We start from the raw sequence: 17,363 nt of genomic DNA, 5'->3' as shown, positions 1-17,363 counted from the left end.
AGCCTCCATGTCATCTTCCTTTCTGAGTTTTTTCAGGCGGTGCTAGATTCCTAGTGAGGTGGATAGCAGAATTATCATCATGGATATCCGTTGTTGAAGTTTTGAGTGTTGGTCAGTAATGGATATCTGTTGTTCAAGCTGAGCATATGATGGTCAGAGGTTGAGCTGCTCCCTTGCAGAGGTATGGCATTAGAGTTCTCTAAAGCATTATTAGAGCAGCATCAGTTATTTTCACTCTGAACCAGCACAGCAGTTTCAGATTCTGTACACACAAGTTTCTGACTGCACAGAATATTGCACAAAGAAAAAATGTCTTCTCAAGGCAGCCCATGTCACTGCCATGAGGATTTGTTTTACAATGGTAAGCTCTGGCCTTAGAGTCAAGAAGACTGCATTGCCCTTTAGGGTGGAACAAATCACTCAGGTGCAGCAGTGGCTTTCTTGTAGTTTTGAAATTCCACAGTTTTTATTATAAACTGTTCTGTTGTTTTCTATAGCCACCAACATAGTATGTAGCAATGCTTATAGTAAAAAGACCCCTTGAACTTTTTTTCAGTTATTAAATTAAAGTTTTTTACAGAAAAAACATGGAAAAACAGTTATTCTTGACCTGTTGGGTACTATTCCAAAGTTAAACTTAAGAAAATACGGTCCTTCACACACTTCTAGATTTTTTCCAAGGTTCAGTTCAACAATTTCCTTATTCCAGAATACACAGTGTTTTCTTAAAAGCTGGTCGGTGAAAAAGTACTTACAAAATATTAGTCACGGCCTTTATGGCAACAACTTTGATAAACGCTTCAGATGTTAGGAGCATTATTTTCTCTGGAAGTAGGTGGTGGAAGTCTTGCTACCCTAGCATAAAGTTAATCAGGGCTGAGACAAGATACTTGGCGTAGAGTGAGTGTGCCTTGCCATTAAAATGAGCACTCACATCTGTTAGGTCCTAATTTTACCTTGGTAACTGACCATGCATACCTGCAATTGTTACATAAACAGAAAGACATTCACAACAAACTATGCAAGTGGTCATTATCCATGCACGTTTATGATAAAATATAGGCCAGGTAACTAGAATGCCAGTGCAGATGGTTTACTTGGGTCCCATAAGCTACCTTAATCAAGGTAGAACCAGGGTTTGTGTGCTGGGAGGGTGATGTCATTGTTGTATAATAGCTGTTAAAAATGTTATTAAAATATTGTTTTTGTTATTTTAAATTGCTGTGTAATGCACTGCATGAGCTGGTGTGCATGCACCATACAATGTGACATGAAGGTGATTATGCTTTGTGTAGACCAGCCTTTGCAGTAAGCATGCACTTGCAGAGAGTTATTTGAGGTACCTGTTAAAACTGAGGTTAAAAGCAAGTACTGTAGACCAAGATGGCCGAAATTTTTGCCTCCAATAGACAGGAAGTTGTGTGACCAGACGTTGTGTTGGAGAATAATTGGCCAAAAATTTGACCAGTAAAAAACCTCCTACGCAAGAGCCCTTCAGCCTGTACATTCCTGTCTGGGAAGGTCCTATCCACTCTTCTGCTGTGAGAATCAGGTTGTAGAGAGTGGGGCAGCAGCTTCCTTCTTCTGGCAGTTGTTCAGACCTTCTAAGTTTTGCCAGTCTGGGGAGTGTGTCTCCATACTCTTAATCCCACTGCTTGTGTATGTGCACCATGGTAGTGCGTGCCACATGCATGTTTCTTGGTGTAACACCCAGTGTTCCTGCTAGTCGTCACCCAAGAAGAGGTGAGCTAGGAATGCGTCACTTGTCCCAGGATAGGTGAAACAGTAGGGGCTGCTCACTCCCATTTTCCCCTGCCAACTCTGCAAGACACTGGAGCGGCTAATCAAACTCTCTTACCTGGACTGTAGTCAGGTCTTTATCCCTCCACACTGCTAGATCTGGCCAATATCTGTGCTCTTTGCAAAAAAAATGTTATGGAGTTTCCCCTGGGATCATGTGGGAGTAAGAGAAATCCCCTGTACATATTGCAATTTCTGTCCTCATCAAAGATCCACATTGATCCTAAATGTGCAGAGCCTGCAGGTTTCAGCCCTTAGAAGCCTCCAGTACCTTTTGTTAAAGAGTGGCACAAAGATGTCCCCTTTGACTTTAAGACTTGAACATGTTCTGGTATTATATTTGGACTGTATGACATAAAATCCAAATGCATGGAGTAAAACAAGAATTTTTTTGAAAGTGTTAAGTCATCTTTTTGACTATTATAAAGTCATAAATTATTGTCTTCTCCATTGAAAATACTGGGTGTGAAGTTGTTACAAGTTGCTATAGTAACCAAAGAAAAGTCCGAACACTGGAAAATTTAACAGCTTTGAGCATCAGCATGTTCAAAGCCATTCTGTATCTTTTCAGTGAATGGCATTTTTAATATCTGGTTCAATGTTTCCATCATGCCGAAAAAATAGTTTGATTACATAATATAGCAGTCTAGGGTATGTGTTTTTGGCAAGCTGTTTATTTAACAGGATGTTCCTTCACGATGCTAGTCAGTTTGGCAGCTTTTTTTTTTTGGAAACTTTATATTTTGACCAGGAAACCCCCTTCCTCAGCCTCCTGATCCTCTGGCTAGTCATAACCACATTGCCAAAGTGTGTGTGTGTGTGTGTGTGTGTGTGTGTGTGTGTGTGTGTGTGTGTGTGTGTGTGTGTGTGTGTGTGAGAGAGAGAGAGAGAGCGCGCTTGTGTGAAGAGGGTGGCATACAGTCAAGGCAAGGTGAACTGTCATCCTTGGGCATTTCAGAATTTTCTCCTATTGGCCTACTATTAGATGTACCTCAGTGGCTGTCATAGTGATGTCAGTGCCATGCATACACATCTTGTAACACATGATTTTGCAGACAAGTTGTCAGTGTTGTTGTGACCAGGCTTGAGCCCCCACTGTCTGTCACCCTGGGTAGAACCATCCATTTCATTCTTCCCCAGGATTAAGAGATGGCATTCACCTTTCATTTTCAACATAGCCCCAGCCAGATCCACAGTAACTGGATCAGTTTTTCATACCCAGATATACTGGTCACACTTCATCCCTCTGTGCTGTGATATTGACCAACTATTGGATATGCTGTTGTTTGAATAGGTCAGCTGCATGGTGCCATATGTGCCAGATAACTTAAAAAATGGTCTTAGCATAAAAGTTTAGTTAACCTGGTGTAGATTTGTGCATACTAAATGGTAAGAAGATCTGACACAATATCTTCCAGTAGCTGTATAGCATGCTGAAGTAGTCTTTACCTCCAAATTCTTAATATCTATCCCTTACTTTTTGCATAATCTCCTATTCCTTTTTCTGTGGAGAATCAATGAGTTATGATTTGAACTGCTGGCATTTGACATCTTAAAGAAGAGTGAATCACTTACGAGTATATTATAGAAAAAAATTGTATATTAAAACTGAAGTTTTTGCTTCTGGTCTTCTTTTAACTATATCTGTTTATCTTTGCATAAGACCTCAAATCTCAATGTTAGTTACAGAACTAATTTCCATTTGCAGAATGTGACTGTGTACTGTTTTGTCGTATGTTTCATTCTACAGTGGTAGCACATTGTTCTTTTTGGTGTTGCAATAGCTCTCACCTTCTGTGCTGAAGTTAACCCCCCAAAATCAAGGGCAATGTTTACAATAAGTCCCTTAAAATCAATCAAACATGTTTTGCAGCAACATGCATTTTCTGAACAAAAAGAAGTTATGAAACTCTATTCTGGTATAATTGTCTGAGTGTAATCATTCGTGATTAAATCAAGAATTGTTTGTGGGATGGGCAAGAATATGAGGCAAAATTGGGAATTGGTGAGAGGTATGTGTTATACAAATTAGTAATGTTTTGTGTACTTTAATCTTGTCTCTTGTCAACTTGACAGATACCACCAGGAGGCGAGCTTTTGGACTGGTTGCTCAGGCATACACTTCAATTAGTGCTGATGATTTTGCAGCTTTCGTTGGACTCCCTGTTGAAGAAGCAGTGAAGGGTAATTATCATTCCATAGTTCTTACTGTTTCATTTATCACCTTTTTGGTTTTATTAGGTTACAAGCAATTCAGTAGCAAAGCTATTAGCATGCTTTTGGATACAAAAGATGTTCAAAGGTTCATAGATAGGTACTAGGCTATTGGCCCTAGGGCCTATACACGCCTAGCCAAAAAGGTACCCTGGCTTTCACCACCTAAGAAAATTATTTTCCTGTGCTCCTGTAAAGCAGAACCACAGAAGTGATCCCTGGGGTGAATTTCCTATTACCCATCCAATCATCAAGATTTTTCTTGAAGAGTGCTAATGAGGAGCTCTGTTTGACATAGATAGGTAGTCTGTTCCAGAGTATGGAAAGTCTCTGGGACTGGAATCTATCCCTCCAGCATGTTCTGTTTATTGTGGTGACAAGGTTTAGGTCCCTAGAGTGTGTAGCTCGGAGGGATTGGGATTTCTTTAAGTGGAGCATGTCCAACAGCTCTGGGTTTGACATAGCTTTGTATGTTAGGCAGAGATCACCTCTGAGTAGGCGATATGCGACGGAGTAAAGCTGAAGTTTTTTGAGACGGTCTGCGTAAGGCATCTGTTTGAGGCCAGTAATCCTCTTTGTGAGGTATTTTTGCAGCCTTTCCAGTTGTTGTAGATGTCTTGTGAGGTACATACCAAAAGGGGCATTGTACTCTATAATGGGTCTAATGAGTGATGAGTAGAGGGGAACAATAACCTCTTTTTTTCTGGATGAGAAACCTTTTGTGATGAGGTGTGACTGACCACTGTGGCGATGTGATTATCAAAGCAGAGACTACTGTCCACCTGTGTCCCAAGGTCTCTTATCACACTTTCGGTGTTAAGTAGACTACCGCCTATGTGGTAGTTCATGGGTACAGAATTTTTACCAAAGGGGATGACCATGCACTTTTTGGCATTGAGCTTGAGACCATGGCTTTGACACCAGTTACCTGTTTCAGTGAGGCCCTTTTGTAGGATGTCCACATCGTTAGGAGTTTCGATTATGGCTCCTAATGTCTTCATGTTTACATAGTCATTGCATCAGTTGTGAATAAATGTGTCCAGACACAGAATGTACATCACCTATTATGTTCAGCATTCCCACAGCTGCAGTAGGCTTTTGGCTATATGGGCTATTTCCATGCCTAGGAAACAATAGCTGGCCAGCTTCACAATGATCTAACCCCTCCAGCACACACACACATTCACTCTAACTGATGATTGGCTATTCCCAAGACTGGAACTCTGTAGTCAGAGTGATGATTTCTTCAGTACTTTTTTGCTGCCTTGAGGAGAAGTATCTTTGGGGCTTCACAGGAGCAGCAGTCTGCTTCAAGCTTTAATTCTGGCAAACAAACCCCCATTGGAGAACTCCCACCACACAGAAATTGTTGTCCTAAGAACATTTTATTTAATTTTATTTTTCTGACTAAAACTAGTATTTCATCTTTAAGAATCCTGGCATTTTTTTACCACTATTGGATGTTCCCTTTTTAGGGACCACTGTTTTTAGCTACTGGTGTTATTTGACTGATTAGGGGCTATTTTTTGAAACTATATTTATTGCTTGTGTGCAATTTTTATTCTTTGAGTTGTATTTTGGGATGGGCAGAGATGCTTTTTTCAATATAGTCCTTATGTTCACTTTGTGACCAGCTAATTGCAATTTTTCTTGTGTCAGTGATTTAACTTGGTAAAAGTGCTGAGAGGGAATTTGAGTGCTGCTTTTGCTTGGTGTGGGGGCTTGGACAAGAAGTGCGAGTGTAAGTGTGGTGCTTGTGTATACTAGGTGACAGTTTACCTTCCAACCGAGTCATGCCAGCATCACTTACCAATTTTGGCATCTCCTCCTTACGCTGCAGCATGGCTACTTACTCCGATCCTGATGATGTCCTTCAAGGGTGCATCTGCAGTCATCACATATGGGTTGTCCTGCCTCAGGCAGCCCTTCGGTCGGCCGGATTCCAAAGTCTGGGTCCGGCGTCGGCTGATGTCGCCCTTTCCCCGACATCAGAGCGCCTGGGGTATAAAAGCGTCAGCCAACGCCATCTTCCTCAGTCTTTCTTGCCGCGTGGTGCCCGAAGCAGAAGCAGTTCACAAGTGCCGGTCGGCCAGCTCCTGTAATTCAGCTGACCGAAGACTTCAAAAGCTAAGTACCCCGTTGGGGACTCTTTCTTGCCTCAGCGGATGTCAGATAAAGTTAATAATTGCTTAACTTGTGGGAAACAAATACCTCATAAGGATTTCCACTCTTACTGCCTCCCCTGCCTAGGCCCAGACCACGACGTCTCGGCCTGTTCAGCCTGTGCTTCCTTCAACTGACGCACTCTTAGACGTCGGGCGGAGTTTGCAGAGGAATTTTTGGGGGCTAGTTTTTCATACAATATGCTGTCGGAGACTCCGACTTCACATTTAACAAAGAAACGGAAGGACAAGGACCGACACACGCGGGCCGCGGTTTCGGCTGAAACCACAGCCAGGCCTACCACGAGTGTCTCGGTCTCATCTGAAACCGAGTCCTTGGTACTTCCGACCCCCGAAACCGCTCAACCGACAACCTCGGCCCCGGAGGCCCCTGCTGAGTCGGTTATTGAATTTCTTTCAGAAACTGGTGTCTTGGAAACTTCCGACACCATTCCTCTAGACAAAACTACACCAGCACGTGGTGCAGCCAGGCCTCCTGCATCCATGTCCATAAAGACATTCACCAGGGCTAAAGCTGCTAAACACACAAAAGCTATGCCTCCCAGGGTTATTCCTCAGGGACCCACTACAAGTTCACAGATTCTAGCTTTAGCAGAGGACCTTATTTCCTTAATTAGGGGCTCTCAACCCCATCCGGACAGGGGCTCTCAACCTCCTCTAGACAAAAGGCCCAGGGTTGAGTCCTGTGATCCCCACTCCTCAGAGGAGGCCTCTGATGGCTCTGCTCTCTCAGACTACCAGGAGGAGGCTTTTTCGGCCTACGAGGATTCTGATGCGGAGGAATCTATCCCCTCGGCCTCCCCTCCTGAAGAGCTATCCTTCGGGGAGACCCTTCACACTATGAGAGAGCATTTCAAATGGCAGGGCCAGGAATTCTCTGATTCCAGGAAAAGATTAAGAACTTTTCTGCATTTACCTCAGCATAGACCTTTGGCTATTCCTCCTGTTTTGAATGTCATTGATGATGTGTACTCTGAGTCTAGCATAACCCCTGACACTCTTCCTCCGGCCCCTGTCAAACCCGATAGGTACTACAGGGTCCCAGACTCGCATCTTTTTCTTTACAAGGCCCACTCTGCTGATCCAGAAACGATTTCCCAGGGCCCTAAAGGGGTTGCAGCTGCCACTACTAAAAATCCACTCCCCTCTGAAAGGGAGTCCAGGGCTTTAGAGAGATGGGGTAAAAAAGTGTATACTTCTGCTACTCTTTCTATGAGGGCATTACATTGTCAATTTCATATGATACAGTACCAAGAGTATTTGTTAGATGAATTGCATAAGAAACTGTCTTCACCTGAACCCCTAGATCGCAAATCACTTCAGGATCTGGTACATAACTCCCAGCAGGTTAGCAACCATTTCTTGCAGTGTGGTTATGATGCATTGGAAGCTTCATGTAGGTCAGCTATGACAGGTGCAGTCATACGTAGGCATGCTTGGCTGAAGGAACAATCTCTGCCAGACCATGTTAAAGCTAAGCTTCTGGATGCTCCACTGGAAAAGCAAAAGTTATTTGGCTCCACTGCTCAGGAGGTCTTAAAGAAATTTGAGGAAAAGGCAAAATCTGTACAAACAGTCAAAGATTTTCTACAAGTCCAACCACCAAGATTCAGCAGAAATTGGCCTACCAAGAATTGGTCCTTTCCGGACACAGAAAGATTTCAGAGAGGCAAGAACAGGTGTGCCAGAGGTAGAGGGCAAGCTAGAGGCTCCTACAGAGGCCGTCAATGGCAGCCTCCCAACCAGAGAGGTAGTGCAGGACCTACAACTGCTGCACAAGGACAGACGCAATGACTTTGCTTTGACTCTGCCAACCAGGGCTCAATTAGAAGCACCTTTGGGCGGAAAGCTTTCTTTATTCTCAGAAAATTGGCACAGTATTACAAGAGACAAATGGACACTGCAAATAATAGACAAAGGATACAGGTTCCATTTTCACACATTGCCAAAAAGAAAAGGCATGCCAGGCATGCCACCAAATCAAAAGGGCAGAGGCTTTGAAACAAATCTCCAACTTAATGCAAATGAAAGCTATAGAAAAGGTTCCTCTTTCAGAACAAGGCCAAGGATTTTATTCCAGACTATTCCTTGTTCCAAGAAAAGAAAATCAATGGAGGCCTATTCTCGACTTGTCCACACTGAATACTTATCTCATTGTGCCAAAATTCAAAATGCTGACTCTACAGCAACTCCTTCCCATGCTGGGCAAGGGGTCTTGGCTGGTGACTCTAGACCTCAAGGAGGCATACCTGCATGTCCCTATCAGGCAAAGTTTCAGAAGGCACCTCAGATTTCTTGCAGGTTCAGAGCATTATCAATTCTCAGCATTGCCCTTTGGCTTATCTACTGCGCCCAGAGTATTCACGAAATGCCTGGCATCAGTAATTGCACACTGCAGACTTCAGGGGATTCAAATATACCCATATCTGAACGACTGCCTTATACAAGCGGACAGCCAACAAATTTTGGTAAAGGACTTGAATTATGCCATCCACCTACTGCAGGCCTTGGGATATACAGTCAACATTCACAAATCAAGACTTGTTCCATCCCAAAGAATAACTTTTCTGGGTGCGGATCTAGACACAACCACCCAAATGGCTTTTCTCACAGAAGAAAAACAAAGACAACTACCGGATTACTTCAAGAATCTGACAAGACAAACTCAGCTGACTGCAAGGAAAATCCTGCAGGCCCTGGGTTACATGGCATCTTGCATTCTTCTGATTCCACAAGCAAGGCTGCATATGAGGAAACTACAATGGTACCTAAGGAGTTTATGGACTCAGCACAGTCACAGCTTAGAAACTTTGATCCCACTCATTCCATGCCTCCAAAAGGAATTTCTGTGGTGGGCTCAAGCAAGCCAGTCAAACAGGGGTCTGCCCTTCAGCAAGCCAATAGCCAGCCAAACCATTACAACGGACGCTTCAGACCACGGTTGGGGAGCACACATGGAGGGCAGATGTATTCAAGGACTATGGTCACAAAAGGAGCTACGCATGCACATAAACCAAAAGGAAATGCTGGCAGTGATACATGTAATCGAGGCCTTCAACTGCATCAAGGCCACCTGCTAATAAGGACAGACAACACCACAGTTATGTGGTACATAAACAAGCAAGGAGGCACCCATTCCTACCCTCTTTGCAGACTGGCGATGAATCTATGGGAACTTCCCTTGAAACTCAGTATAGAGCTGCAATCCCAGTTTGTGCCAGGAAAAGACAATATACTGGCGGACAGATTAAGCAGAAATATCATGGATGCACATGAATGGATGCTGCACCCAGACATCTTCCTACAGATAACACAATCATGGGGAAGGCCAGACATAGATCTTTTTGCCTCCCCCCACAATCATCAGCTGAAGAAATTCTGCTCAAGGACATACCACCCACAAGCATGGAAAGTGGACGCCCTATCTTTCAGCTGGAGAACTCTTAACAGTGTATGCATTTCCACCTCTTCCATTAATGACCAAGGTCTTACTGAAGATCAGGACAGAGCAGCCAAAAGTGATTCTGATAGCTCCGGACTGGCCAAGACAGCACTGGTACCCACTGTTAAAGAGCATGTCACGCACAAAACCATGGCCTCTTCCTCAATGGCCACTTCTCCTGACACAGCACAATTACAAAACTCTGCATTCCAACCTGAAAACCTTGCAACTAACAGCCTGGAAAATACCTTGACTCCTCCTCAAGATAAGCTATCCAAGAGAGTGAAGGATATCATCATGGAAGCTCGCTGGCCTTCCACAAGAAAGGCATATTCAGCAAAATGGAAAAGATTTCACACTTGGAGCACCACAAAGGGCCTAGATGTGACAGTGATGAACATGGCACATATCCTGGAATACTTTGCAGAAATGCTCCACAATGGCCTGTCTTACTCTTCCATTAAAATTCATGCTTCAGCAATTTCAGCAGAGTACAATACTGATCCACCTGTCTTTTCTCATCCTGTCCTAAGACAGTATCTAAGAGGAATTAAAAACATCAATCCTCCAAGGAAACCTCCAGTGCCTACTTGGGACCTTAACTTCGTGTTGGAAAAACTAACTCTGCCTCCCTTTGAACCAGCAGCATCTGCAGAACTACAGTTCCTGTCTTGGAAGACCGCCTTCCTTCTGGCCATAACCTCAGCAAGAAGAGTATCTGAGTTACAGGCCCTCATGGCAGTACAGCCATTTCTTATTTTTCATCAGGACAGAGTCTCATTGAGAACCAATCCTTCATTTATGCCAAAGGTGGTATCCAGGGTCTCATTACACCAAGCTATTCACCTGCCTACCTTCTTTCCAAATCCACAAAACAAAGGGGAGAAACTTGTGCACACCCTGGACATACACAGACAGTTGCGCTACTACTTGGACAGAACTAAAAGCTACAGAAAAACTGACCAGCTGTTGGTAGCATATGCTGCTGGTGTACAAGGAAAAGCAATTTCCAAACAGACAATTTCAAAATGGATAGGGAATTGCATTCGTTTTTGTTATTCCTTTCATGGAAAAACTGTACCAGCTAATATTAGACCTCATTCCACCAGAGCCACAGCCACCTCCACAGCCTTCTTAAGAGGGGGTGGCTACCAAGGACATTTTAGAAGCTGCTACATGGAGCTCCGTGCATACATTTTCCAAGCATTACAATTTACCCTTATATTCCAGATCCAGAGCAGGCTTTGCTACGGCAGTCCTGCAGGGCATTTTAGCCACACCATCCTTTACATAGATCCTCCAACCCCAGATTGGCTATGGTATTCTACCCATATGTGATGACTGCAGATGCATCCTTGAAGGACATAGTACAGTTTTGTACCTACCATAAATGTAGATGTCCGATAGGTATGCATCTGCAGTCAGGTTTACCCTCCCTCCTTCCCCTCTTTGGTATTTATTGGGTACTTTTCCCTCTCATAGCTAGCTGGGGTTATCTATTATGGTGTATTTGTTTTATATATCTATATATATATATATATATATATATATATATATATATATATATATATATATTTCTGTGCATGTTTGGAATTTATTGCATTTCTCCAAATTTAGCCTTCCTTGGAGGGCACCTGGCATCTGGGGCAAGAAACACTGAGGAAGATGGTGTCGGTTGACGCTTTTATACCCCAGGCACTCTGACGTCTGGGAAAGGGCGATATCAGCCGACGCCGGACCCAGACTTTGGAATCCGGCCGACCGAAGGGCTGCCTGAGGCAGGGCAACCCATATGTGATGACTGCAGATGCATACCTATCGGACATCTACATTTATGGTATGTACAAAACTGTACTTTTCCACTCATCCTGTTCCTAGAAAGAAAAAAAATTACTTACCAAGGAGCCCTTGCATTTGCTGCAGACTCTGTCTACATGTCAGGTGATAGGCCACTCTCTTACCTCTCTGGCTTCCTCTGGTTTACTCGTTTCAGCCAGCACAAACCAGGGTTCAGCCAAGTTCTTTTTGGCTGTTCCAGTGTTTGATTCCAGCATGGGAGAGCTATCTTCTCTAAGGCTGGGAGACACTGTGAGGGGTTTTACATGGTGTATCATGGGCATAAAACCATTAGACTACTCACGTCACTCCTTTGAGTCAGCCTTCTTCATAGGGACTCGTGTAAAGAAAAAAACAAAAGATTAAACATTGTTTACTTCAAGAAGTAATTACAATTAAGAAAGGTGATTTCTTTACCGTGGCAAAGAAAGCATAATAGGCTCTGAATCCTGGTGTCCAGAAGCCATTGCAGGTGAGCATTGTCTGTAAAGAAATTCCTGATGAAACCGCATCTGATAATTCTGATTATGACAGAGATGGGACTTCTTCAGATTTATAAGCAGCATTTAACCATGAAGAAAATATTAACTCTTGTACTCATGTGAAGGAATTATCTTTTAATTGGACCATAGCCAAGGATGAATGAGGTATTTTTATGGGAACAAATATTGTTCCCCCTGAGGTGAGGAGCTGTTATGATGTGTAAAAAATGGATGCTCCGCATTCCTAACCAGCCCCTCTTATGCAGCCAGGAGGATGTGTATAAATTTTGCAGTGTCAGTAATGCAACAGGTAGCATACTCACCTTTGGTGCAAAAGGCTATGAGTTCTATTTCCACACCGGGTAGGTCGATTGCTGACACTGCAGCGCATCATAAGAGGGGTGCTGCACTTCTGAGTGTGCCATCCTTCAGATGAGATGTTAAACTAAGGCCTTCTCTGCTTTGAGTTGGTGGTAAGTCAAGCAGAATCTTGTCGCAGACTCTTTGACCAGGTCCAGAACATAGGCTCATGAATGGATGCTTCACAGAGATGTGTTCCTGGACATTGCCCATCAGTGGGGTATTTCTCAGGTAGATCTTTTCGCCTCCCCTCTAAACAGACAACTTCCTCTGTTCTCTTCCAGAGTCCCAAGTCTTTTAACTTGGAAAAGGGGATGCCCTGCTTTCCCTTGGAAGGGAATGCTTCTGTATGCCCCCTGCTTCTTCTCTTGCCTTGAGTTCTGGAAAAGATCAGGCAGGACTCTCCCAAAATCTTGCTGGTGACTCACTTTTGGCCTAGACAGTATTGGTTCCCCCTACTTTTTCACCACGGATTACCTCACCATTTGGATATTCTCACACAAGACAAGGAACTCTTATCCATCGTCACCTGTCTACTCTTCAAATGACACTGTGAATAATAGGGTTTTGATTTCTTTTTAACACTTCTTTTTTGAGGACTTGCTCCAGGTTCTGCAGGAGGCCAGGCAACCCACTACACGAAAATCATATGTCTGAATGGAAAAGATTTTGTATCTCGTGCCTCTTGCCATCATGTTCCCCTATCTGTGGATGTTTCTCTGGTTCTCTCTTATTTGTGTGATCTGCTCCATGCTGGGTTGGCGTATTCTTCAGTTAAAACTCGCATATCACTATTTTCTGCTTGTCTGCCCTTGCGTGTGCCTCTGACCTCTCTGTTTGAGGTCAAGCAATTTCTTAAATGTGTCCTTCATATCAGGCCTCCCAGGAAGCCTATTTCGCCATCTAGGAACCTCAGTTTTGTTCTTGAAAATTTGATCCAAGCTACTCTTGAGTCGGCTTCTTCAGCTTCCTTACAAATTTGTAATGTGCAGATTGTTCTTCTTGTGGCTCTTACTTCAGTCAAGAGAGTGTCTGAACTTCAGGTTTCATGGCTAGTCCTCCTTTTTTAGTTTTTCATAGAAACAGTGTGCATCGTCATACTATTTTTTTTCTTTTCTGTCAAAGGTAGTTAATGAGTTGTACCTCATCTTTCTTCCTTTTTTTTTTCTCTTCTTGGCAGTCTGCTCCTGAGAAGGTATTTCACCTGCACAGGCAGCTCAGATATTATTTGGCTAAAACTAAAGTAATTCACAGATCTGAGCAGTTTTTCATTTCAGGACTTTGGGTTTGGTTGTTGCTAAGCAAACTGCTTCCTCCCAGATTTCTAAGGCCATTTTGTTTTGTACTTTTCATGGCAAATGTCATCAGTTAAGGCACATTCTACTAAGACAGGTGCTTCCTCTGGTGATTTTTTCAAGAGTTTAGATACTGACTCCATCCTGGAGGCTGCTACTTGGTCCTCCATTCATACTTTCACTAAATATTGCAAATTGGATGTTATTTCTAGGGCCAGGGCAGGCAGGCTTTGCCAGGGCTATTCTGCATGGGTTTTTAGAGGGCTGTTCTGTGCCTTCCTCCTCTCAGGCTTCCTTTTTAGCTCTTGCACTTTCCCTTAGATAAAGAATACTGTAACAGTCATATGGAAGGGCATAATACAGTTGTGTAAAATCTTATTATAATAAGAGAGATCCTATCTTTACATTTGCAGTATTCAGTCCCTTTCTTCTCCCCCCTCTGCTGTAGCTCTCGCCCTGTATTTTTGTTGTCCTCCTGGCCGAAGGGTCTTCTTTCCTTTCTGCCCTTTTTCCTTCTGGTTTTACATGTTCTCATTTGTTCCTGGGGTTATTCTATTCCTCCTTGGCTTTTTCACGTCCGAGTATTTGCATCTGTACGTCACCCTTATGCTCTACTCCTTGCGTGGACGTATGGCGCCTATAAGAACTAAAGGTTTTGGTATACTGGCCCGGGTATAGACTGTCCTTGGCAGGAGATCCCTTCGATAAGGAATACTGCAGTGAAGAGAAGGGACATCTACTCTTATGTAAGATTTTATACAACTGTACTTTCCCCAATGCCCTGGCCAAATCCCCTAGTAGTATAATTACCACCTTGGGTCTGTCCTGAAAAGAGGCTACTAGCCTAGTGCAACTAAGCCAGCCAGCAAAGAATAAATAAAATAAAATGAATGTTGCCTTGTAATCATCCTGATACCCAGCCATCAGTCCCTTACAAAAAAAAAAGATAAAATGTATAAGATGCATAGGATTAATACATGTATTTTCTATCACCTTATATCAGACCCAGCAGCTATATCCACTGCATTGCCTGCTTAGCAGTAGGCTGTTATCTAACACTAACCCTTTACCTGATGACAAGGCAAGGTGTTAGACTGCCTAAGGTAGAGAATGTTTTTCTTCCACTTCAACATTCAGAATTCTCAGTTATCAGCATACATGTGGAAGTTTATGCTTTGTTATAGGGATAGTCTGAGAAAATTTGATGCCTCTTGTCTCACGGAAGAAAGTTATTGAATCATACTCCTATTTTGTCCCAGGTTTACAAACATGCTTTGAAGAGTCTATGATTGTGCAGATACTACATCTGGGATCTCTGCTACTTCTACAGCATTGAGAAGATATGTTTGTGTAAGCAACCAAATGTTTACTAATGAACTAAAGTCTGAAATTTTATATTATGCTTTAGATAAGGAGGTGGGGTTTGGCTCTTTTGCTACCCAGGTTTTCAAATACTATGATGAAAGAGGCAAACTGATGCTGGAATATCTTAAAATTTTTCATTTTCATGTCCCCAGTACAAATCTTAAAGTCCCCCTCTTTCACTAAAAAGCTAAATAAACTAGTCCTATTTTGGCAAGCAAGAATGAAAAAGGATATGGCCAAAGTGGAAATTAAAAAAAAAAAAAAAAAAAAAGAAAAGGTATCTTTTTAGAAAAAAGGGACAAATCAGCAGTACAGAATGGTTGCATTCTTTACCCCCCCCCCCTTCTCCTCCAGCTATTATCTTCACAAGCCTCTCCCAGAATTTGGTCCTCAATTTTCCCATTGACAATTGTCTCAGACACTTAAGTGTTAAAGGTGGTGCAGAAGAGTTGCAGATTTATTTATTTATTTATTTATTTATTTATTTATTTATTTATTTCAGTTTGTTAACCGGGAAAGTCCATTGGACCAAGATAGCCCGTTTTCAGTGGAGGCCCAAGGAGAAAAGTTCCAGACAGAAAGACAAACTACAATATGCAATGTATTAGTACAGCATATGAGAACAACAGTTTAACATTCAATATACAGCAAGGCAAGATTTTACATATCTTGAAATATATGAGCTGAGTCAATCACTTATAAGATATTAGCAAAAACAGTACAATTATGTTCATTTAATACACTGCATGTATTTAGGCAAAGGAATTTTAGAGAGATGAAGTGAAGCAGTGGCAGAGATTAGAGTAGAATAGGGTTAGGTATCAGGAATCAGGTAGGATGGGTACTGGAGCACTCCCAGAGGGAGTAGAGGTGAGAGTGGAGTAGGGTTTTAAAGGGTAGTAGGTTAGGGGTAGTTCTAATGTAAGGGGGAAGAGACTTCCATAATCTGGCAAGGGAGAATGATAGTAGAAGTTGCCCTGGTGCGTGTAAAGGCTTGTAAAGTTCTAAGAAGTTCTGATTTGTGGATCTAAGTGTTCTGTGTGGCTGGTGAAGTTTTAGGGAAGAGGAGAGTGATGGACAGTTAGAAGGTTTGAAAATTAACTTGTGTGCTGTAGTTAGGTGAATAAAATTTAGGTAGCTTGGGAGTTCCAACCAATTTAAAGCATGTAGGGAGTTGCAGTGGTGAGTAGAGGATTTGGATCCTGTGGCAAACTTTGAAATGTTGTTATAACACGAGGAAAGTTTAGATTTTAGGGATGATTGGAGGTTAGATAGTAGCGACGCTCCATACAAAAGGGAGAGTAGGAGGTAGGTGGTAGATACGAGTTGACTAGAAGACAGAGAAAGGTAGCGCCTGTGTCGATAAAGCATACCAAGTTTTTGATAATATTGGTTTGTAGGTGGATATCCTATTTTAGCTGGTCATCGATAAGAACGCCCAGAAGTTTTGTATGGGGAACTATTTCAATAGTTGTTTTGTTTAGGCTAAGTATAGAGAAGGATGCTTTGTCAACAGCAGTATGTCTAGAAGGGGTAAAGATCATTATTTTAGATTTGGAAGCATTTAGGGCTAGGTGATTGTCAAGCATCCAGGACTCCATGGAGGAGAAGGCTTCAGTAAGGTTTATTAGTAAAGGAAGAGTTTTGGCTAGGCAGATGATAGTGGAGTCATCTGCGTACTGCACCAGTTTAGCATTGGGGATCTTTTGGAGGAAATCATTGATTAAAATGTTAAATAGTAAAGGACCCAAAATAGAGCCTTGGGTACACCTGTTGGGGTGTGAAGGAAAGAGAAAGTGCAGTAGTTCCATTTTACAGCTTGTTCCCTGGCTGAGAGATAGCTGGAAAACCATTTGACAGACGAAGAGGAGAGATTAAGATGGGAGAGTTTAGAAAGTAGAAGCACATGAGAGACAGTGTCGAAATCTTTAGATAAGTCGAGGAGGAGTGTAGAAACTATGTTCCCAGAGTCACGAGCAGAGTTAATGATTTCGAGGAAGGAAAGAAGGGCAGTGGTGATAAACCCGTGTTGGGTAGGAGTTGGTTGTCCAATAGGTAGGGTAATAGTTGGAGGTGAATACATTTTTCGAGTATCTTAACTATAGGGGATAGGATAGCAATAGGGCGAAAGTTGGAGATTGAACAGTTTGTACCTCCTTTATGGAGGGGGATGATGAAGGCTTTTTTCCAGAAGTATGGTACATAGGACTCCTGAATGGAGCGATTGATTAGAATGCTGATTGGAAGGGCTATGCCATCAGCAGTTAGTTGGAGAAATTTGGATGGAATGTCATCTGGGACATTAGAGCAAGGTTTTAACTTTTGTAGGAGGTTTTTTATAGTGTGGGTAGGAATGGATTTGAGATTAAAAGGAGAGGACTTGGGG

At 42.6% G+C, this 17,363-nt stretch overlaps 1 protein-coding gene across 1 annotated transcript in view; it reads left to right on the top strand.

Annotated features, from left to right (window-relative positions):
• Positions 1-17,363, top strand: part of COPS8 (COP9 signalosome subunit 8) — a 367,147-nt gene that overhangs the window by 216,615 nt on the left and 133,169 nt on the right. The window contains exon 5 of the mRNA XM_044060526.1: positions 3,877-3,984. Within this exon, the coding sequence (XP_043916461.1) occupies positions 3,877-3,984 (108 nt within the window). The remainder of the gene's footprint in view (positions 1-3,876; positions 3,985-17,363) is intronic.

Source organism: Protopterus annectens, chromosome 2.part0, assembly GCF_019279795.1.
Source record: "Protopterus annectens isolate FY-2018-M chromosome 2.part0, PAN1.0, whole genome shotgun sequence".
NCBI classification, from domain to species: Eukaryota; Metazoa; Chordata; order Ceratodontiformes; family Protopteridae; genus Protopterus; species Protopterus annectens.
This window is presented reverse-complemented; position numbering and strand designations above follow the sequence as displayed.